The 23,795-nt window shown below is 35.0% G+C and overlaps 2 protein-coding genes across 7 annotated transcripts in view; one reads left to right on the top strand and one right to left on the bottom strand.

Annotated features, from left to right (window-relative positions):
- Positions 1-178: 178 nt before the first annotated feature.
- LOC106869192 (mitochondrial intermembrane space import and assembly protein 40-A) lies at positions 179-13,245 on the bottom strand. Its single transcript, XM_014914828.3, has 3 exons — positions 13,162-13,245; positions 7,754-7,846; positions 179-4,529 (listed from the first exon to the last, which is right to left on the bottom strand). Exons 1-3 carry the CDS (start codon positions 13,181-13,183, stop codon positions 4,210-4,212), a joined length of 435 nt encoding a protein of 144 aa, XP_014770314.2. The 5' UTR covers positions 13,184-13,245; the 3' UTR covers positions 179-4,209.
- The window catches only part of LOC106869174 (protein arginine N-methyltransferase 7), a 25,841-nt gene continuing 14,642 nt past the window's right edge, over positions 12,597-23,795 (top strand). The window contains exons 1-5 of one of the 6 annotated variants that reach the window (XM_089350804.1): positions 16,291-16,460; positions 16,837-16,959; positions 20,170-20,206; positions 21,820-21,964; positions 22,552-22,660. In XM_089350804.1, the coding sequence (XP_089206930.1) occupies positions 22,564-22,660 (97 nt within the window). In that variant the 5' untranslated portion in view covers positions 16,291-16,460; positions 16,837-16,959; positions 20,170-20,206; positions 21,820-21,964; positions 22,552-22,563. Of the gene's footprint in view, positions 12,655-16,265; positions 16,461-16,836; positions 16,960-18,409; positions 18,433-20,169; positions 20,207-21,819; positions 21,970-22,551; positions 22,661-23,795 lie in introns of those variants that run through there. The other 5 variants (XM_014914814.3, XM_089350791.1, XM_014914797.3 and 2 more) reach the window with 5 other exon arrangements.

Below are 23,795 nucleotides of genomic sequence, written 5' to 3'. Positions count from 1 at the left end.
AGAGAGAGAGAGAGAGAGAGAGAGAGAGAGAGAGAAGAGAGAGAGAGAGAGAGAAAATGGACTAAGCGGAGCAGGAGCACACACGAGGTCGGAAAGTGTAGCTGAAGAAGTCACAGATGTGTGATGAAAGATTTCCGGACAATGGACAGGAGTTAAAATAAGAACAATAATAAACGAGTGAAGAACGAATATATAGTTTATTTGGGCATTAAAAAAAAAAACATTACCATCCCGAAATAGAACAATATCTGTTTCAATACACGGCTTCATATCAGGAGTCTTGCAATAAACCACGTGGTTTCGGATTCGGTCTCACTGTGAGGCAAGTGTTGACAAGCTTTGAATTTACCAATGCCTTGTGCTTTGGGTGCGACCTTACTAAAGGGAGATAACTCTCCAAGATTAAGTTGACTAATTTGACGACATCTATAAATTGGATGCTCGACTTTGTATTAATCTCGTTTCAATAACTAAAACTCATTAAAATCTCAATCGAATAAAAATATATACATACATGGATTGTACTTGGAATTTAAAAGGTGAAACCTTCAACTCATAGTTTCACGCTGAATCTGTCGAAGGGTCACTCTAAGGGAGAAATGTCTGCAGTATACTCAGTCACTATAAATCAATGAGTAAGAATCTTTGTTGATTTCATACTATTATCAATTATTACTGATACACAGTTTTGCAGCAGAACTTTTTTATTCGGTATAATGAAGCATCAAAGTGGAAAAAGTAATGCTTTACAGCTGTTCTCACCTTCCTATAAGATGTCTCCTTCAAGAAACATGCTGAGAGCGAAAAGCTTTGTCATATTTTGTACAATTTCATTACTTTGATGTCTAGTTCTGCTGAGTTAAACTTTGCCTTTCAACCTTGAATATCAATAAAGTAAGTACCAACAATATACTGAAATGTATTCAACATTACAGTTTCACTTACACAAAATGTGCTTGTACCTAGCAAAAACAAACCAATAATGAAAATAATAATATTGGTTTCACCTTTTGACACAAGGTTACCAGTTTCAGGGGATGGGTAAGTCAATTATATTGACCCCAGTGCTGAACAGGTACTCATTTTATCAACCCCAAAAGGATGAAAAGCAACGTTAACCTCAGCAGAATCTGAACTCGAAACAGAGTGACTGACTGTTGCTAAGTATTTTTCCCAGCATGCTAACAATTCTGCCAATGCACTGCTCAATTGTAAATAATACATATTGATTTATCTTCAGTGCCAAAAGTAGCATCTTAGAATTGATTTAATTCTCAGTGGAATTTTAATTTAGTGATAGCTATTTAACTGCTCATACAACCTTGAGAAGAGTGTATATGTCACAATCTCATTTTCATTTCCATATAAATACAAGGGAAGCATAGATGGTTAAATCAGTTATTCTGGACAACCAAAAGGTCAGCAGTTCATTTCTTGTCACTATCACTGGGTTGTTTGTACCCAAGAAACATTACTCTCTAGTAGCCAAACCTATCGACCTCTAAGTTAGTACTACAAGTGAATGTCTGAACACCTCACCTATTTGGAACCAAAGTCTAAGATAATATCTAAAAAGGATCTCTTGCTGATTGGAAAATGTCACACAAATGCTCACCTTTCCTACTAGACCTTCAACAACACTCTATTTGCCTGACCCAAAAAACTGCATACCATCTCTCCCGAAGCCCACTTTGAACGCCCTGTACTCTCTTTCTCACCATCACAAACCACACACCAAACACTTCATTCAACCCTTTCTTCCTAGAAATTTGTCCAGCCAGAATTCTATCCTTTTCCACTTACTTCCTACAAGGGTCAATCTATGTGCTGCATGACCTCACTACTCCAAGAGGGCCCTGAAAAGTTAAGTGGCACTGCCCCTCCAACAGAACTTTTGAAAACAAATTCATTGCTTACAACAGCAGTATTGCAGCAGAATTTGCAAGTAGTATGTTGGTTTGTAGCATTGAGTTCACTACCTTTGGTGGAGTAGGTCTTATCTGCTTCAAAACACAGAAACTGGAAAGAATCTAGAAATCAATGTTACACTAAGATACAAATGGTTTAAAAACAGTTGCATGTGTTAGGATCTTGATGCACTTCCTAAGATAACGTATATTTCAAAATTATAGAATTAAAGAGCATGAGATCAAATGCTATTCAAAGTAGATTCCTCTTCATTTTCCATTTTCATTGCAGATTTATTTTTTAAGGAAAACAGTCACTTGTAACAGCGAATTTTCTAATAATTCATGTAAATATCTGGTGACTAAGGTAACACATTAAGCCAACTAAAACACTACCATCTTAAGAAATATGGATAATCTACAATAAAATATATTTGAAAAAGAAATGAGATGGTTCACAACTCAAACCCATTGATCACAGGTCTGCTGAATTAGAACTGACCTGAAGACCTAAATATATACCTACAACATAACACATAAATCACATAACAATGTTAAAGACAAATATAAGAATATTTTAAATGAAACATACAAACTGCAAAGCATCTCGCATTAATAACTCTTTACTTTTTTTTATTAATAAATTCAAGAATTAAAATTCTATATAAATGTTTAAAATGTTATCAACCAAGTTGTCAAAAAAAAATAAAATTAGTATTTACTGATAATTTCAACCAATACTTTTAGTAAATATATTTATTTATAACATTTATCCTATGACTTTTAACAAAAACTAATAAATGCTACAGCCATCTAACTCAGAAATATGCATATTAAAAAGCTGTAAACAAGAATAAAGTTCTATTACATCTTATTGTTATTTAGCAATTTAACTTTATTACTAGCTTAAATTCAAAATATATGAAAAATGAATCTGGAATATTTTAGAAGCTTCATGGCTGAGAAGACAAACTTTTATAATATGCAACCTGATTACAAAGAAACCTAAAATCAGGTTGCAAAATATGAAATAACCTGTTTTCTTCATGCTGAAGCCTGATATTTTGTTAAATGCATTTACATTTGTAAAAAATTATATATTCTAAACTTCTATCACTTTGTTTTGATGACAGTTATGATTAGATTCATGTAGAAATGTCTTAAATACGGTTGCATTTTTGGGGCTTGTAAATTATACAAAAATTATTTTAATTATAATAACTAATATTGCAAAACAAGAAATATTTGCTCACATGTCTGAGAGCACTTCTGATACACAGCCAAGCATCTTAAACCACATTCAGATGAATCATGAACGTGTTTCAGCCATGTGTTGTATCGTCTTTCTGCCTCTTTTACCATTAATACTACTACAGTTTCAGTACCTCTGGATTAGTAAACTGCATACTGCTACACCCAAGCCTATCCAATGTAAACTGCCTTTCTTCATATCACTGCTGATACATCTCACTCTCTAAACTATACATTTCAGTGAATCTTTCTTCACCAGAAATATTGCTTTCTGGAATCCTTCCTAATAGGTTTTTTTTTTTTTAAACATTTTTACAAGAATCATCCTACAGAATGCCATGCTGACATCAACCACAGCAATAGTATGAGTCTGTAAGATCTTACAAAAATCATGTGTGATGCCACTCCTGCACCACTAACAGGAGAAAAAAACAGAGTATAAAATAAACATTTCACATACAAAAACAGCAGTTGAATTTGTTCATTCAAACGAAATCTGTTGGAGGTATTTTCTAATGAGTTTTGTAAATATATTGCTAACATTTTAATTGATTCCTGATTCAATAACAATCAGAAAAAAGTTTCAAATGGATATAATCTTCCTCTCAATGAATCTCACAAATGAAAAGCAAATGAAAATTAAACTTTATGCACCATAAACCTATTGAAATAAACTGATAATAAAAAAAAAACTGAAATATATAAAAATATTAGATGAAAAAATTATTTAGAAAAGTTTACTCGTAATTTAAAAAAAAAAAAAAACCATACATATCATAAAGCTAATTAATGAATTTCTGAATAAAAATATTACCATCCTGAAAATAAATTCATCTATAGCCAACCTGATTTTTCAGAGCAATGACTTGGTTCAATAAACCAAAAATAGTATAGGTAGTGATGCCAAGGGTAACAAACTCAGAACAAATCAAATGTTTACATTTGATTCCATTAGGACATTAGCAGATCAAATCTGATAATCCTAGAAACAATCAACAAACCTAAATGCTATTAAATAATAATAAATGATTTCGCTAGCTAAATTGATAGGTCAAGATACTTCTGCAGTTGGTGGCACTGGTGTTGATGTCACATTAGTCTGAGACTCATCCTTATTTTCAACAGTTTCTAATTTTTTAGAGTCACTTCCTGGTACTTCCTCCTCATCTTTACTTGGATAAAGATCAGGGTATTCGCTCATACATTCTTGCATTCTTTTGAAGGCATCATAGCACTCAGAACCTTTTGGTTGCATTTCACTATAGTGGAAACAGGAAAATGCTTCTCGGAATTGTACACCACAAGGACCTGAAGCCATACCACCAAGACAGGGACAATTCCAGTTGATGCTCCCATCTTTAAGAATCAATCCTATAATCAAGAAAAAATATATATATGAAACTATAACAGCAACATATAAAGAATAATTGTTCTAAAAGCTCAAATTGATTAATGAACAGAAGTATCTGTATAACTTAAACAAATACATAGACTACTAATTAAGAGCTGTTTTGTGGTTTACTAAGGAAGACATCATTCTTCTTAAATTAAAGTGCAGCTTATTTGCTTTATTTACATATTAAAAGCTTTTACTGTTTCATTCAAAACCATGACTGCATAGTCAAAACTTTAAAGCTTATTACAGTCATTATGCTGTCTCCTCAATCAAACTTCTTAACTGCACAGCTATGCCTCTAAGAAATAAATCTGACAGGTTTTCTTGTAGTCTGTTTGTCTGATAACAAATCTGATTCCTACAGGCATAACTATATGGTTAAAAAGCTTACTTTAGAACTACATGGTTCTGAGATCAATTTCACAACTTGAGACAAATGTATTTTGCCATAACCTTGAACTGACCAGTGTCTTGTGAGTGGAATTTGGTAAACATAAACTCTTTAGAAATTCATCATGAATGCATGATGAATGGATGGATGCATTCATGCATGCATGTACATACATACATACATTCATCATGCATGCACATACACACACACACATATTCATTCATTAATTTAATGAATGGCTATGACTGATCTGAATCTAAACAGAAACATTTTTCTTTTTATAAGATGTTTTGTGAACAATAACATCAGTGATTACACAGGTAAAGACAAACAAATTGGTATTCCAAGAGTGAAAATTCCTGATTTTATGTTATCTGTGCTGAATCCAAATAAGTTTGTAACATTTTTTATTAGGTCAGGTCTATGTGGTATACAATTTCCTCTTTAAAAACTCCATCCTTGACAAAGAGTTACACATTTATCAAAATACAATAAAAAATACAAATTTGTTGCTTTCAGTAATGGGATTTCCCAAAAGAAGTTTGTATTGAGTGTCTATATAACCCAAGCAGAACAACTACAGATTAATTTGGCTGGAAAGTACCAGTTTAACAGTTTTTCTAGTTGATACACATACAAAAGTACATAAAAACACTTCTATACACTATGTATATATCAAAAGGATGTATTATAACCACTATTCCACAGCTATACCAACAACGATCACGTTCAGATCGTGCTTTTTACAGGCCACTGGCACAGGAGCCAGTCAGAGTGTACTGGCATCAGCCACATTCAGATGGTGCCTTTTATGTGCCACCAGCACGGGAGCCAGTTAGGCAGATCTGGCATAATAGGTATAGGCATAACTGTGAGAAGTTAAGAAGTTTGCTTCACAACCATGTGTTTTGAGTTCAGTCCCCTACACAGCACATAAATCGAGTGACTTCTATAACACTGGCCTATAGAATTGGTAGATGGAAACTGTACAGAAACCCATTGTATGTATATATACACACACAAGATGAGCTTCTGCACAAGTTCCATATATTGAATTCCCCTTACAAGGCATTGGTGAACTAAAGGCAATAATGGAGGGTACTTGCACATGATGTGCAGTGCAATCATCATCATCATCATCATCGTTTAACGTCCGCTTTCCATGCTAGCATGGGTTGGACGATTTGACTGAGGACTGGTGAAACCGGATGGCAACACCAGGCTCCAGTCTGATTTGGCAGAGTTTCTACAGCTGGATGCCCTTCCTAACGCCAACCACTCAGAGAGTGTAGTGGGTGCTTTTACGTGTCACCCGCACGAAAACGGCCACGCTCGAAATGGTGTCTTTTATGTGCCACCCGCACAAGCCAGTCCAGGGGCACTGGCAACGATCTCGCTCGAAAATCCTACAGGAGCCAGTCAGGCGGTACTGGCAACGGCCACGCTCAAAATGGTGCATCTCATGTGCCACCCGCACAAGAACCAGTCCAGGGGCACTGGCAACGATCTTACTTGGCTTGCCGGGTCTTCTCACGCACAGCCCATTTCCAAAGGTCTCGGTCCGTAGTCATCGCCTCGGTGAGGCCCAATGTACGAAGGTCTTGCCTCACCACCTCAGCCCAGGTCTTCCTGGGCCTACCTCTTCCACGGGTTCCCTCAACTGTTAGGGTGTGGCACTTTTTCACGCAGCTATCCTCCTCCATTCTCACCACATGTCCATACCAGCGCAATCGTCTCTCTTGCACGCCACAACTGATGCTTCTAATGTTCAGCTTTTCTCTCAAGATACTTACACTCTGACGGGTATTCACATTGACATTACACATCCAACGGAGCATACTGGCTTCATTCCTTGCGAGCTTACGTATGTCCTCAGCAGTTACAGCCCATGTTTCACTGCCATGTAGCATGGTTGTTCGTACGCATGCGTCATACAGTCTGCCTTTTACTCTGAGTGAGAGTCCCTTTGTCGCCAGCAGGGGTAAGAGCTCTCTAAACTTTGCCCAGGCTATTCTTATTCTAGCAGCTACACTTTCAGCGCACCCACCCCCACTACTAACTTGGTCGCCCAGATAGCGGAAGCTATCGACTACCTCTAGTTTTTCACCCTGGAATGAGATAGAAGTTGTTTCCTGTTTGTTTGCAGTCTTTATTGCACCTGAACATCTGCCACAAACAAAAACTAACTTGCTAGTTAACCTGCCTTTGATGTTGCTGCACCTCTTATGTGTCCATAGCTTGCACCGGGTACATCTTATAGAGTTACAAAGTTAACGACACAGCCATGCTGCACTTATACTAACAAGCAAACACCTAGGTTTATCTATACATTAGAGATATGCAATAGATTCAGTTCTTAACTCCTGTATATTAAAATTATTCAAAACTGTTCAAATTTAAATAACAAGTAATTAAAACAAGTTTTCAACAAGAAAGCATTCAGATTACTTGGTCAAATGTAATGCTTATTTATTCACATTGTTTTGAATTAATTATGCATTATCTCATAGCTTTGAGATTTTGATAGTGTGATTGTTGGTTTTTAGACATTGTAGGGTGTGTGAGAGGCCAGGTCTGGCCAGTTTGAACATAAAACAGTTTGGATATTTTGGCCAGATATGGCTGGTTTAAATAACAAACAAACAAGAAACAATAATTCCATGAAAGTGTTGCAAACATCCTTTATGAGCAAAATTTGGGTAAACTAAAAAGAAAAATCCCTTCAAAATACTTCATCTGGATTGCAGCAATATCTGAAATAAGAAAAATCAATAACTAAATAATCAGAGTGACTACAATTAAAGTTACCTGGTTCTTCATCTTCATCATTAGCTGATGCTACAAGTGCTGTGCTGGGTTTCTCATAATCTTCTTTTGTAACAAAAATTATTTCATCTTTCCCTTTTAAAAAAAACAGAATAGCTATAATTAATATTTATCAAGCAATTAGAAAACTAATTCAAATTACATTACAGTGCTAAAAATAACTTTAAATACGCAAAGCAAATTGTTCAATAAATTCATTTTTCTTACAGTGTTTAATATAACTCAAATTGCCTGTATCATTCAAAGTTTTGTAGTTGAAACCTTTGTGCTTCAAGAGAAAAAATTCAAAAATCCATGTACAGATTGAATTTTATTTTGTTGGGTAAATGCCACACAGTAAAAATGGTCTCCATGTGATCCTACCCTAAGACCTGATTTTTATTGTTGATTACCATTTTATCTTATATTACAAATACTTTGAAGAACAGCATGAACAATACAATCTCTTCTCTTACAAATTTAAAGACAAGAGCAAACTTGGGGAAAACTATAGAAAGCTACTCAATACTACAAACATACTATGGCATCATAGTATGCTTCATCTAAAACTGGGTATGCTACTAGAATAATAAAGCATAAACATAATTATATCTGTAGAAGAATTTAGACCAAGGAAAATTAGACCAGTAAATTAACTGTTCAATTGATGCTCATCATTACTTCATAATGCTTCAGAAAAAATGATTTCTGAATCTGAATGAAAATCACACAATGATCTTGATGATTTCAGATGTCAAATTTCCCAAATTAAGGAGCCTTCAAGACAATAATAACTAGGTCTCATTATTAAATATACAAATGGTTGCTTCATAAGGATTCATACACTCAGAGTTTGACAAGTTCTTCAAAATCAAAAATTATATTACTTCTAAATTTGCTAATTCAATGTATGACTCAAATTTATTCCCATTAACTGAGATTATGCTATACCCACTTTACTAACAATAAATCAGTTTACATTGAAGTTGAATAATTGACTACAGGAAAATCATTAAAGCATTAGACATGGTGTTTACAGTATTTAGTTTGTTTTGAACTCAAGTCCTGCCGGGGTAGTCAGATTGTTCCTTCATCCTTCAAGGTATACCAGTGTTCTTGCCAAATCAGATTGGAGCCTGATGCAGCCTCCCAGCTTGCCAATTCTCAATCAAACCGTCAAACCCATGCCAGCATGGAAAGCAGATGTTAAACAACGATGATGATGACAAGAAATTATTACAGAAGGGTGCTCCTTCAATTTTGAACTATAAGAGAGAGAGAGGTCACAGCATAAATACCACATGCATGAGGTGAATGAATTATGCATATGTACGTGTGTGTGTGTGTGTGTGTATTATCTCTGTGAGTGGGCAGGGGATGGGGGATTGGCTGATGCTACATGCCCACTCTGTCAAGCCACAAGGAAGGTAAACATAGCAGCACAAACAAATGCTTAAAGAAATCTTGCATGTGATTTGTACAACAAGAAGGAAGATGATGACATCAGAAGTGCCAACAGTGTTCTATACAGCAGGGAGCAAAAAACTGTATCCTGGAACAGCTGTGCCAATTGGATCATAGAGGCTAGGTCTACTAGATGGAGTGAATGATTGGGTTGTGCTCAGCAGACCTTCCATGAAAGAATCACCCAAATATTATCAACAAGAATAGTATGAGACCAAACATTATATTAACTTTCATCAAAACAAGTGATTCTGACTGAGCTCAGTGTGTCATTTAAAAGCAGAATGGAGGAAGCTCAGATCCACAAGACTGAAAAATTTGACAGTTTAGCCATCAGACTGAGAGAATCTGGCTTTCAAAGCAAAGTCCTTGACATAGAGATTGGTGCAAAAGGGTCTGTGGTTAAAACTGCATATGATCTCATAAAGCAGTTCTCAATTTCTGGAAGAAAACCAGAGCACAAAGTAATGGCAGAAAAAGCTGAGAAGAGTTTCAACTGACTCTAATCAAGGACGAAAGGAAGTGAATCTCAAAAGGCGTAATTTACCGGATCTATTTGTGATGTACCACACATTCGACATACGATGTAAGGGGATAATTAATAATGTCCTTGCAAATTGTTCTACTCAAGATACACAATACTTGTAATTACACTCAACAATACGTAACTCTCGGCTTTAGACAGCTCACTGATTCTCTCTGTGCATGTCCATTTATATTGTGGCACAGTCCATTAGGAGTCAACCAAATAGGGGTGTTCTACTCCCATACAACACCTCTCCTTTTAGAGATTGGCTTTGTCTTTTTTTTTTATTCATTTATTTTTATCATAATTTTATTTCCTTGGTGAGAAACTGGCATATCTCTTTCTCTTGACATTAATTTCCATCATTTCTGTATATTTTCTTTTCCTGTTCGACCTACATGTCGGTTCTGCTTTCACTTGTGGTTCTGGGACCTTGAACAAGTCATACCATATATCCATTGGCTCATCTCACCTTTCTTGATTTTTGGTATATATTTTCTTTAATTAGTTTTACCACGTAATCACATTACCCAGACGTCCAGTTATATTACCTTGTTCCCAGTCCTGTTTTCTATTTTTATACATTTTAAAATACACTTCGTCACCCGAGTTTTAAAATTTCATTCTATTTCCCAAATGTTGTATTTTCCATTTCCTACTTGGCAACAATTTGTCAAACACAGAACAAATCTTTCTGAAGAACATCAAATCCGTGGGTGACCTACTCGACTCTGTATTTGGATTCAGTATTATTCTGTACACCTGTAAGAACTTTGTCATACTTCTATCTTCAAAAGCTTCCCATCTGGTCTTTCTTAAGGCTCTCTTGAAAGTGTCAACAAATCTTTCCGCTAACCCATTTGACCTTGGATGGTATTGCAGAGTTAACACATGCTTCATCTGGACTGACTTACAGAATATTTTAAACTCCTTCACTGTGAATTGTGTGCCATTATCTGACACAATCGTATCTGGCACTCCATAACAAGCAAACAATTCTTCCAAGAAGTCAATAGTCACATTTGTGGTTGGCCTTCAAGAATAATAATAATAATAACAACAACAACATCGAAAAATACCTTAGGAATGAGAACCCAGGTTCAAAATATCCCCAAGACACCTGATGAAGGCTGGAGGGTATATCAGCTGAAACGTGTTAACAACAAACAAGATGAGGACAAATACCCGTCAAATGTAAATAATGAACCAACTAAAAGAATGAAAATAGACACACACACACACAGATAGATAGATAGACAAAATAGGATTTTTAGTGTTTGTGAATGATCATTCCTCCAAAGCTCTGCTCACCCTTATCAGAAAGTATATAAAACCAGATTCAAGAGTATGATGAGAGTACACAAACACCACCACCACCACCCCTGCTCCGATTTACAATTTACACATATTTATACATGTGAAGGGTCTTTTGTTTTTTTTATGCCACTGACTTGTGCGTATACGTGCATCCTTTTGACTAGCGCAGGTGCATGCGTCTACTGACGAGCGAGTCGGGTCCACTCTTCTTAAGTAGTACCTCTGTCTCTTTTACAAGAGTACCTATCGACCAACGAATACAGAGTATTGAGCAGGGCAAATTTTGCTTGTTTGTAGTCAACAATTTTCTTCATTTACTGCCAAAGGTTATGTGTGTTTGTGGGAATCATATGAATTTTATTGCCCATCGTGCTAGAAATAACATTAAAAATTATAAACATGATTAGGGAGCATGTACTCTTTTACTTGTTTCAGTCATTTAACTGCGACCATGTTGGAGCACTGCCTTTAGTCGAGCAAATCGACACCAGGACTTATTCTTTGGATGCCTAGTACTTATTCTATCGGTCTCTTTTGCCGAACCGCTAAGTTACGGGGACGTAAACACACCAACATCGGTTGTCAAGCGATGTTGAGGGGACAAACACACACACAATCATATACACACATATATATATATATATGACGGGCTTCTTTCAGTTTCCGTCTACCAAATCCACTCCCAAGGCTTTGGTTGGCCCGAAGCTATAGCAGAAGACACTTGCCCAAGGTGCTACGCAGTGGGACTGAATCCGGAATCATGTGGTTGGTAAGCAAGCTACTTGCCACACAGCCACTCCTGCGCCCGTGTGTATATTTATGTTGCATTTATATTAGAAACATCTTTATGCACCGGAAAAAATAAATTTCATCGCCTAACATCTTAAAAATAGCAGTAAAATTATAAACATGGTACAGCATAGTTTGCGCAATGACAAAGTAATGACAATCACTTGGTGAAGAAAAAAAAAAAACAGGTTGGATACAGGGGAGATTACTCTAAAATAATATATAGCTGCAGTATATAAGGGTGATATAACCGGCTTTGTACCTACGACCTGAATTCAAATCTGACTTTGATTTCATTCGTAGTGGCCGATTTAATTGAAGGTACCCTTTTGCCCATTGGAATCGTGTCCCATAGAAATACATACATAAACAAAGCGAGAACTAAATAGTTAAAATTACGGTTCCCATTCATTGAGAGAGTAAAATCTAAACTAGTCCATAAATATAAACAAAACTGTTTCTTCATTTGGCGCTTGTGAATAAATGTCCTCTTTTATTTATCGAATCCTAATCCTCATAAGGAAATGAAAATATAAATACAAACAAATTGAAAAGTCAAGCTGAAAAAAAATTAACTAATTGCATAAAGCATTTTAAACAACAATTCCATAAATACATCCTTTTTATGAACATAATGCAATATAACCTGATTTAAGACGAAAGTGTAGTTTGAAGGAGATTTGGACGTTGGACGAACTAGAGGTCCCCTTAGTCGGTTCGGGTCATTTTATTAGGGTTATATAACACAGATAATTGGACTGAGGAATAAGATGAATGGAGCCAATACCAGAACTTGTGTATACACTTGGTAAGGTAACAATAATTTCGATAAGACACGACGTTAGATTTGGAAGTAATGTCAATATTAGACATGTAACTAATATTAATATAAATCAACATTAAACCAATAAACACTTGTAAATAATGTTAAAATGATACTGAAGAAAAACCTTTTTACGGTAATGATGTTTTTAAAATGTCATATCAAGTTAAACGATATACTCAGTTATGTTAGACGTATCATATTTTGTTCACTTAACTATTTCATCAGTACCCCTTAATTTATTTTTTTCCTTTTGAATAATAGAAACAGAATTTTGCAGTTTATTTCCGAAACATTTTTTTAATTATTGGGAATAACGTAAAGGTCAGGTCATTGAGAATAACGTAAAGGTCAGGTCGTCAGAACATTTGCATATAAATTAAACGACAGCAAAAACATGGATCGGCAATATAACTATAAAATATTTTAACCGTTAGACATTGTAAAGTGGAATTTAGTTCGTAATTTAATAATCACTCTTTTAATTCTTACCTTCTTTTCGACAATAACTCATGTTCGCGTAGAAATGGGCCACAAACCACGCTAGTAATTCACATGGCAAATTGAAAACAGTGCGCATGCGCTAGTCATTTCGTTGTCTTAATGATTAAAAGTAGTGGTAGTAGTGGTGGTATTTGCCGGTAGTGTACTTTTATTTTATAACAAACATTCCGTCAGAATCCACTTTATTATTCATTCATGAGATAAGTCTGAAAATATGAATAGTTATCTTTTTCGTTTTTGGATCTAATCTTTTTCATTTGCAAAATGAGCCCCATTATAAGGAAGTTGAAAGCATTTAATGTTACGTATTTTTAGACAATGAATTTTAAGCCACTATCCGCACCGTAGAAGTGGAAATTGTTGTCATGGTCACTCCGCTTCATTGATTAATTCTTCTCTAGGTACAAGGCCCGAAATTTGGAGGGAGGAGGCCAGTCGATTAAATCGACCCCGAAAGGATGAAAGACAAAGAGGACCTCGGTGGAATTTGAACTCAGAATGAAAAGACAGACGAAATACCGCTAAGCATTTCGTCCGACATGCTAACGTTATTAATTTTGTTGATAACAATTAAGTTTTGTGAATCTGCACTGTCCCTAAGGAAAACTTAGCCAGATGTTAGCTAATAAACTTTAAGTTAGAAAATTTATCAAAAAAATCTTATTTAGCTGTTATTTTCAGCACACCTCAGAGCCATCTCAATTCTCAAATGACGAAAAGAAACAAACATTAACCTAGACGGAGCGGTTGCTGTCTACCAGTAGAGAAGGAAAGAGTAAAGAATGCACGGTGCTGACTAGAAAGGATAAAGGTGGCTCTGCTTTGATTGGCTATTCGCAAAGAGTTAGGGTCCGGAACTCTAGTGGGAAAAAAATTTCGCGGGACAGCCCGCTCCCGTCCAATGTTAGTGAAATTTTGGTGATGTCAATTTGAAAACCCTTGAATTTGATAAAGGCTGAAGGCTCAGTGAAACTAGCCCCTCCACTTTTCTATTCATTTTTTTTTTTTTCGTTTTACCTTGTATTTCTCAAATAGATTTAGTTTAAAAAATTTTATGCTGTATTGTCTTTTTAATATCGTTCATTGAACTGCAACCATGCTGTGGTACTAAAAGTGTTTTAATCGATTATATTATTCAGAACACTGACTGGTATATTGAATAAAACATAAAATATGTTCTAATTTAAGAATTTTAAAATGTATACAAAGAAGCAATTATCTTATCAAAATAAATTCTGTTTGTTACAATAATTCAGTGAAAAGGAATATATTTTGCAAGAGCAAAAATAAACAGTAAGTAAATGCAAAGAAGCTTGCAGAAACATTCTGACAGGTCGAAAATACATTTCCATTTTCTGCATATCTACGATGAAGCATATTCTGCTTTCGTTTGTGGTTCTTCAGCAAGTGCTCTGCTATCCTTCCAATGTCTAACTTTGTAGCCAAATTTAGTTACAACCCCAAAACATCCCTTATCCTTTTGAAATACTGTACACTCACACTCCTCGTATATCACGAATCAGTAAGTTCCTTCTACTTTAAACACTTCCCAGTCCTTAGTACCTTCCTATAACACAGTTAAGTAAATAATCAGTACTATCTTTTTCAAGTCAGGCCTATGAGTCAGAATGTTGCTAAGTTACTTCAATATGGTTTCAGAAGAGGAGCAACTTTTCCAAATCCATCTAAACCTTCATGTCATTGATAATTAGAGACATGTGGATGACTTTACAATTGGGGTTTGAAGTTTTCTTTGCTTACGCTTCTACATTATCATTTCTCGCCTACTTTGTGAAAGACTGTAGGGTCCACCTTGAAATTGAATCTCGTTTCATTAATAATGATACATAGATATTTTAGTATGCTTGCAAAGATTTTGAAGACTTGGTTATGTTGCCAAGAATATTCGGCAAGGGATGACTTTTTTGCAACCAAAATATGCCCCAACAATAGATAACATCCACACTGCACCGATAATAGTTAGTGATGTCCCTTGATCTCCGTTGTCTGAGATTTGCGGAGGACGATAGTCTATGGAGATCGCCAGAATCGACACGTTTAACATTATAGTTCATTAGATAAATGTCTTTTTAAACTATATTTTATTAACGCCTTTAAAAATGTCATCTAAGCATGAGTGTGGTCCTCCCCCTACCGTCAACTTTGTTTTTTCATAACTTTTAGAAAAAATAGATATTTTTAATGAAATCTTCCGCAGTACTTTTCAGATGGTTTAGATTCCAATTATATAAGAAATTTGTGGTGAAAAAGTTTTCCGGGGAATCGGGAGAGGAGTATAGGAAAATTTACCTGAGTGGGCTTTTGATTCCTCATAACCTTCAGAAAAATGGGTATCTTTTCTGAAATTTTCTACAAATACCTTTCATATGGTGCGATTATATATTACGATTATATAGGAATTTATTATGAAAAGAAAAGAAACTGGTATGCTCGCACACACACATCACACATCACATATATCTACAAAATGAAATTTAAAATTATGAAAAAATTGTGGCATCAATATGTATGTGTAGCCCCCCCTCCCCCTCCCACCGCATTAAATTCCAATAAATCGTAATCTATAAATGAAATCTTCTACAGTACTTTTCAGATGGTTTTGATTCCAATTATGTAAGAAATTTGTGAAATTTTTTTCCGGGGAATCGAGAGAGGAGTATCGGAAAATTTTCAGGAAAAAAATACCCATTTTTCTGAAAGTTATGAGGAAACAAAATTAACATGTGTGAATTTTCCGAAACTCCTTTCACTAACCCTTGGAAATTCACAAAAAAAAAGGAAATCCGATATAATCGGAATCTGTACCATCTATATTTGCAGAAGACTCCGTTAAAAAATATCTGTTTCTGAAAGTTTTGAGGAAATAAATTCAAGGGACAAACTTGTGTATGTATGCCTGTGATCTACTCATTAAAATGTAAATTTTGATTACCTCATTCCATATTTTGCACTTTTGGCCTTAACTTTTCCTAAGATCAATCGTTCCCTAAGATGTTTTAATTTCAAAGTCAATAAAATGTTCCCTGAGTCGATTAAACTGCGTGAGTAAGATGGTAGGAGGGGGTGAAATCAATGGTCTAGAGTTATGTCCCTTTTGGCTAGATATTTTGTCTTGGAGCACGTTGTTTAATGTTGAAATCAGTTTTGACGGCTTTTCAACTTCGATCTACAATGAGTATATTCGTTTCCCAGTTCAATCCACTCCTGGGGAAGAATGAATGGGTGTTACAAGACGAAAATTATGATTATCACCAAGAAATAGCTCGGTTAGTATATTAATAATTAGAGAAATATGAATGACTTCCTTTATTCACTTGCGGTGTGAAAACGTTTAATTAATGTAATATTTTATTTTTTCATTCCTTTTTCAAAATACATTTACTGCTTGATTCCTATTTTGTATTTATATAATATCATATGTGAATCGGAATGATTGTTGAAGAATAATCAAGTTTCTTTATTTTCGTCTGGAATATTGTTTACATCATAAATTAAGTGGTCGCCCGATCTTTTAGAAGTAGCAACAAAATTTCCCTTAAATATCAACCCCCAACTGTCTTTAAAAAAGATCTCGTTTGTTGATATAGTCTTAGATATCTCCTAAAAGACAGGATGTCTAGTCTGAATTGTCTTTCATCATAGGATTGCTTGATCAAGTTTGACCGGGACTGAACAGCAGTGGAATTGTCTTCTTCACAATCGACTGAACATGCAAAACTAATATTGATTTCAAATTTTGCACAAAACCAGCAATTTCAAGGAGGGGTAAGTCGATTACATCGACTTCAGTATTCAACTTGTTTTATCGACCCTGAAAGAGCACTGTCATGGTATTAGCTGTCAGAAATGAAAGTAGAAAAATCCAAACAAGGAATGTTACTGCTGGTTTGAGTTGAAATCTGTTTCTTTGGCTACTGACTGGCCGGAGCTATCTGTCTGTCTGTCTCTCTCTCTCTCTCTCTCTCTCTCTCCCTCGTAGAATTTAAACAAATGAAATTCAGTTTAAACTTTATAAATAAATATATTTTTGCATTATTCATTATTGTTTTTAAAAACAAATCACATACACCAATCAGCACCACCACCACGCGTAATCCAAAGTTGGAATTAATCACCGCGATATTGCCATCGCCACCGCTACAACAGAAAATAGTATTAATTGGCTTAAGAGACATGGACTTTTAAATACCCGAAAAATATGCCTCTCGTGTGGAGCTAGCATGATGGAAGTAGCCAAAAAGTTTTTTTTTTTTCTAATTTGATAAATTCTACGGAAACAAACGAAGGTGGACGAGTGATAGAGAGATAGACAGACAGAAAGATAGATAGATAGATAGCTCCGGCCAGTCAGTAGCCAAAGAAACAGATTTCAACTCAAACCAGCAGTAACATTCCTTGTTTAGATTTTTCTACTTTCGCTTCTGACAGCTAATACCATGACAGTGCCAATATAATTTAATAAACTGGGAAATATTTATTTATTCTTTGACAAAAAACCCTCAATTTCTTATTGAATCACTTTTATTTTTACTTCTTGTTACAGATTGTAATGCAATTATTGAAAAATTCATATTCAGGCAATAATTTAAATATATATCATGTTATACTGCATTCTTGTCATGTGCCAAAGATCTAAATTTAAATTTATCTAGCAAAGAATGCATTTTAACACAACAAACATAAAATTCCTTGGTATTACAATCAGAATCACAGAATAACTTTCAATCCTTCTATGTTGCTTCCATTTAAAGTTCCTACTTATAAAAGGGAACTTGAAATGATCATTGGGTTGTTAGTCTATTAAAGCAAATCTTATGCCAGTTTCCAAATTCCTCTAGAAGTTATCATTTTCAAAATTATTGAAGTTGACAACTCCATTCTACTTACAGATGAGACTGACGTGTCAACACTACTCTAGCTGCAACACTATCTCAAGGAAGCTATTGAAAGCATTTCATTAAATTTTGTGGGACCTAAACAGTTGATATTTCAAAAGAAATACTTTTTAGATTTATGAATATTTATATTTAACCTTTTTTATTTCCTTGTGCAAATATCACCTTTCAAACTGCTCTTTTCTCCTGCTGAAACTCTCAGTGTTACCCACCATGATAAAGGAGTTCATTTCATGTCTATGAAAGTGAAAAATTTTCTAAAATAAGGAATTGTACCAAGTAAAACCACCCTTTGCAGCCATAGAAATGAACACTGCTAAAGAACAAATCAAACAATGTGGAAGTCAGTACTATTTGCCTAAAATTATCAAACTTTTTCAAATCCCTATTGGAAGATATTCATGCTGGAGTACTTCATCATCATCATCATCATCATCGTTTAACGTCCGCTTTCCATGCTAGCATGGGTTGGACGATTTGACTGAGGACTGGTGAAACCGGATGGCAACACCAGGCTCCAGTCTGATTTGGCAGAGTTTCTACAGCTGGATGCCCTTCCTAACGCCAACCACTCAGAGAGTGTAGTGGGTGCTTTTACGTGTCACCCGCACGAAAACGGCCACGCTCGAAATGGTGTCTTTTATGTGCCACCCGCACAAGCCAGTCCAGGGGCACTGGCAACGATCTCGCTCGAAAATCCTACAGGAGCCAGTCAGGCGGTACTGGCAACGGCCACGCTCAAAATGGTGCATCTCATGTGCCACCCGCACAAGAACCAGTCCAGGGGCACTGGCAACGATCTTACTTGGCTTGCCGGGTCTTCTCACGCACAGCCCATTTCCAAAGGTCTCGGTCCGTAGTCATCGCCTCGGTGAGGCCCAATGTACGAAGGTCTTGCCTCACCACCTCAGCCCAGGTCTTCCTGGGCCTACCTCTTCCACGGGTTCCCTCAACTGTTAGGGTGTGGCACTTTTTCACGCAGCTATCCTCCTCCATTCTCACCACATGTCCATACCAGCGCAATCGTCTCTCTTGCACGCCACAACTGATGCTTCTAATGTTCAGCTTTTCTCTCAAGATACTTACACTCTGACGGGTATTCACATTGACATTACACATCCAACGGAGCATACTGGCTTCATTCCTTGCGAGCTTACGTATGTCCTCAGCAGTTACAGCCCATGTTTCACTGCCATGTAGCATGGTTGTTCGTACGCATGCGTCATACAGTCTGCCTTTTACTCTGAGTGAGAGTCCCTTTGTCGCCAGCAGGGGTAAGAGCTCTCTAAACTTTGCCCGTGATTTCTGCTCTCAACTGCCAACCATGAAATTCGTCATAATTTTTTTTTTTTCATTTTAGTTGTCATTTTCTTTTACATCTTGATCAATTTCTCCTGATCTTGTCTTTATAAAAAAAAATGCACAATACAAAAGTGATCCTTTAATAGAAGAAATTGAGCTACTTGAATACAATCCTAAATTTATTGTTATTCACAGAAGCAATTGAGTAGTAGATACTCCATGATTGTCACAATGCCTGACATCTCCACGGGGCACATTCAAGCTAGCAGAGTCAGATTAACCAAATTAATATTCTCAACTTTCATTCCTTTTCCCATAATACTCTCTTTGACAAGGGAGATTCTTTCTACAATAGAAGTAATGAAATTGTCTTACTAAACCTTGCCATGCCTGTCATTCCTGTTAATGAACAAAAAGAATGATCATGCCACCAGAGACATTTAAATTGTAACTTATTTTGTTATCTCATAGATTGGTGATTTTTCTTAAAGGAGGGTCGTTGTTGTGATAGTGTGTTCTTTAACAATTGGTGTACCACACGATAGATGAGTTCTTTCTCTTACTTAACTCTTTTGTTACTATATTTCTGTTGAAATGCACAACTATGTTTTAATTAATTTTGAAAATAACGAAGAATTTAATAAAATAACTGTCATATTAAGCTGGTGTGTGGAACACAAATTAACATGCAATTTTGATGAAAGATTTTCTTCAAGATTATCATAAAGCCATTATTGCTTTCTGCTTTTATTTCATATTCTTGTATGTATCTTTCCAGCTCTTCATATGCTGATATGCTCCATGATACTGAACGAGTAAGTTGCAACACCTCTTGCTTATATATTTATATCTACTACAGAAAAAGAAGGAAATAAGTTGTAAATAAAAAACCAACATGATTTGAATGCCGCATCTGCTGCTAACCATACAGCTCATTAGCACATTTGTAGCCAACCAAAATTTAACTTGTGATCCAGTAATTTGAAAATACTATCATTTCCTTCTTTTGATTATTGACTCTAAAATACAGTTGATATTTATTTAATCCACTTCCTTATTATTAAAGTCAATCTTAGCAGAAAATCTAGAAAACTAAGGATTTATGTCTTTACTGATGATTATTAAATTTGAATACTTAAGTAATCCTTTTGTAATCATAATTATAAAATAAACAGCCTGTATGTTTCAGTTAATTTTGTAAATAATCAAAAATGTAGAGAGATTTTGCAAAATATTAACTTGTTAATTTCTAAGTTGGAGATTTGGAACGTAGCTAATCAAGGAGTTATTAAATAAAATTACAAGGGGATGCTGAAAAGTTCCTGGCTTTAAGGGTATCACAAAAGGCCTGATTGGAGGCCCAACCTTCCAAGTTCTTTTACAAGGCTTAGAAAAACTGAAGGACTACTGCACTAAGAATGTGAATCTGAGAGGGGATGTGTTGAATAAAATCATAATTAACTGATCCTGCTGTATTGTCTTTTACTCAAAGCCTGGAAGTTCTCAGCACTCCCTCATATAGTATGTGGTTTTATTTTAAATTTGAACCTCTTAAAATAGAGGCTTTGTATTATGTTCTGAGAAGCAGTTTGAGGTGGGTTGATCATTAAAGGATTAGATAAATTTATCTACATAAATGGAAAATAATTTTTCCTTAGCTCTAGATGTATTTCATTATCATATATATCACAGTGCTGACCAAACTAAACACCACTAGTCACAAGTGCTTCTTTACATTGTTGTAGCTTTCAAATGATGCCACCCTGCTGGCTTGAGGCAGGGGAAGGCCAACATTTCCCCTAAACAGAATGCCAGTTCATCACAAGGTTACTCATTTACAGCTGAATGAACTGAAGCAATGTGAAATGAAGTATTTTGCTCAAGAAGGCACAGCAGCACCAGTCTAGGAACCAAAACCACAATCTTGCAATCATGAGTACAATGCTTTAACCACTAGGCCTTAGCTCCCTCTATATATATGTTCGTGGGAGTTATCAAATTCATATAATATAGGATTAAGATGGTGAATATTGATCCTTAAATTATAGCATTACATTGTACTATAACTTTAAACAAAACTTTATATGCTTCAGTGATAAATTAAATTGCATCTCACATCACTGTTTTGTTATCAATGATACATACCACAACAAGCATTAAACATTAACTCTGACAATAAATACAGATATCTGAGTTTAAATAACCACATAATTTACTTAATGTTCTTTAGAAAATGAAAAACCTTGGAATAAAATTTCATTGATGAAATAAAATTCATTTCTGTACCAAAAGAATACATTAATTGCAACAGAGCTTTATATTGGTATGATCTGCAACTAAGTCATGCCATTTTTTATGATGAGAAAATGTTATTTTAGAAATTGAATTGTGTTGAATTAAATAACTCCTTTGTTTTCTTCATTTACAGAACCAGAAATATTTTAAAGCCCTTAAAAAGGCTATTGAACAACGCCGAAGAATGAATGAACCAGTTAATGTTCTTGATATTGGTACTGGTACTGGATTGCTGTCTATGATGGCTGCTAAATGTGGAGCAGATTCTATCACAGCATGTGAGGTTTGTTGTTCAGTCACAAATGTTTGTAAAATTTGTTACTTCAAATGCTATGATGAAGAAATGATTAAGAATTGACATTTGTGTTATATATGTTGATGCTTTAGAGAAGGGGGAGAGGGGGTATTTGTACTACTTATTCATTTCCTAATGAACACTAGTAATACAAACAGAGTGCTTCCAAGTATGAAATGAAGTTAAGTTACTGTCAAATGGAAAAATTATTTTTAACATAGAGATTTTTAAAAAGTGGTGGTGAAAGCCAAATTGCAATGTCCATGCCAAAATCATTAACAACGTAAATGAAATAAATTGATTTTAACTGAAAATCAAAACCAGATGACTGGCTTGGCTCACTAATAACTTACTCTAGGGTTGCTGAAAATCTGATACTGATAAATATTGTAACATTGCTATAACTGTGTATATTTGTGAGGAAAGTGAAACAAGAATACTTTAAATGATAACCCAGATGTGCTTTCTTCTTGTAACGAGTGAATAATGTTGTATATCTATAAGAATTTACATATTTCTTTTTCTTTTTCTCTCAAACTGAATTAATCTTTATGCTTAATCTTCCTCTAGGCATTCACACCTATGGCTGAATGTGCAAAGAAAGTGATAAAAAGAAATGGTTTTGAAGATAAAATTAAATTAATTCCTAAAAGATCAACAGAATTAACTGTTGGTGAAGGTTTGTAGTTAGTTACCTATGCTTTCATTTCTTTTATTTTATTTTTTCATTAATATTCTATTTTGTTTTTATCATTTTGTGTCATAAAATAGGAATCTGTAACTTGATTCTTGCCTGAAAATGTGTATCTTAAGACAGGGCATCATATTTGTTGCTAAAATTAAGTTCATCCACTGCATGGTTGAGTGAATAGTATTAGGAAGGTAATCGCCTGTAAAATACTTGCACCAATAATTTATGGAAATACTCCAACTTTATCAAAATAGAAAAGTCTATATTTGAATTGGAATGTATTTTCTAGATTATTTAACATAAATTCTACAATTTCTTTTTATTGATTTTGGTTTAGGCATTCCAGAACTACATGCAATAACCTACACAAACTCATATTCATTAATGATAAATTCTACCATCATAAATGAAAATTCAACAAAGCCAATATGGAGCCTCTATGTAGTCATATGACATACTGAAGACAGCAACCAAATGTCTCTCAAATCACAACCCATTATCTTTAAAAAGAAAAGATACACATGCTTTTTATATTAATTATTGTGAATTTACATTAATTAAGGAAATATGGTCTTAACCTCTTATTAAGCAACTGTGATTTGATGTCGTGTTGACTGCATACAAAACTTAAAACTTAAAAGTTTTTTGGTTCATCTGTGACAGAAGAACTGATAACAAGTACTAAACAAACCAAAAATTGCTGCTCCAAGTCAGACCTAATTCCAGCTACAACAGTTCTGGATGGTATTTTTAAAACATAATGTACTCTGGACTACTTTATCCAAAGTCTTCTTTTTAAAGGGAAATTTGTTTGCTATTCGTAGAAGACCTAGTGACCATAAAAGGCTCTCACTTTGACTAGAATTGCAATAGTTTGGTGGTTTCTAGTGTCAAGCTTCAATTTTACGCTATGAGAATAATTTTTTTTTTTATAATGTAAACACTCATTTTACATTCTTGTATGGGTGATGATTTTCACAAATGTAGACATTTAACTACTGCCAGAACAATTGCAGTTAGATGTTATTCTTAGTACCAACCATTAACATGTGACATCGAAGTGTCAGTTAGGCTGACTGGCAAGCTAAAATATATATCCTGTCCAAAACACAGTATGGTGTTT

The sequence above is a fragment of the Octopus bimaculoides genome, chromosome 1 (genome assembly GCF_046866305.1).
Source record: "Octopus bimaculoides isolate indiv1 chromosome 1, ASM4686630v1, whole genome shotgun sequence".
NCBI classification, from domain to species: domain Eukaryota; kingdom Metazoa; phylum Mollusca; class Cephalopoda; order Octopoda; family Octopodidae; genus Octopus; species Octopus bimaculoides.
The sequence above is the reverse complement of the archived record's forward strand: the minus strand, read 5'-3'. Positions and strand labels throughout refer to the sequence as shown.

What these genes read in the sequence shown, in the direction of transcription:
- LOC106869192 (XM_014914828.3), bottom strand. Translation starts at nt 13,183, where the DNA reads ATGAGTTATTGTCGAAAAGAAG. An exon ending in GAGTTATTGTCGAAAAGAAG is followed by an intron (nt 7,847 to 13,161) that starts GTAAGAATTAAA and finishes TTTTTTTAAAAG; the next exon opens with GGAAAGATGAAATAATTTTT. An exon ending in TGATGAAGATGAAGAACCAG is followed by an intron (nt 4,530 to 7,753) that starts GTAACTTTAATT and finishes TCTTGATTATAG; the next exon opens with GATTGATTCTTAAAGATGGG.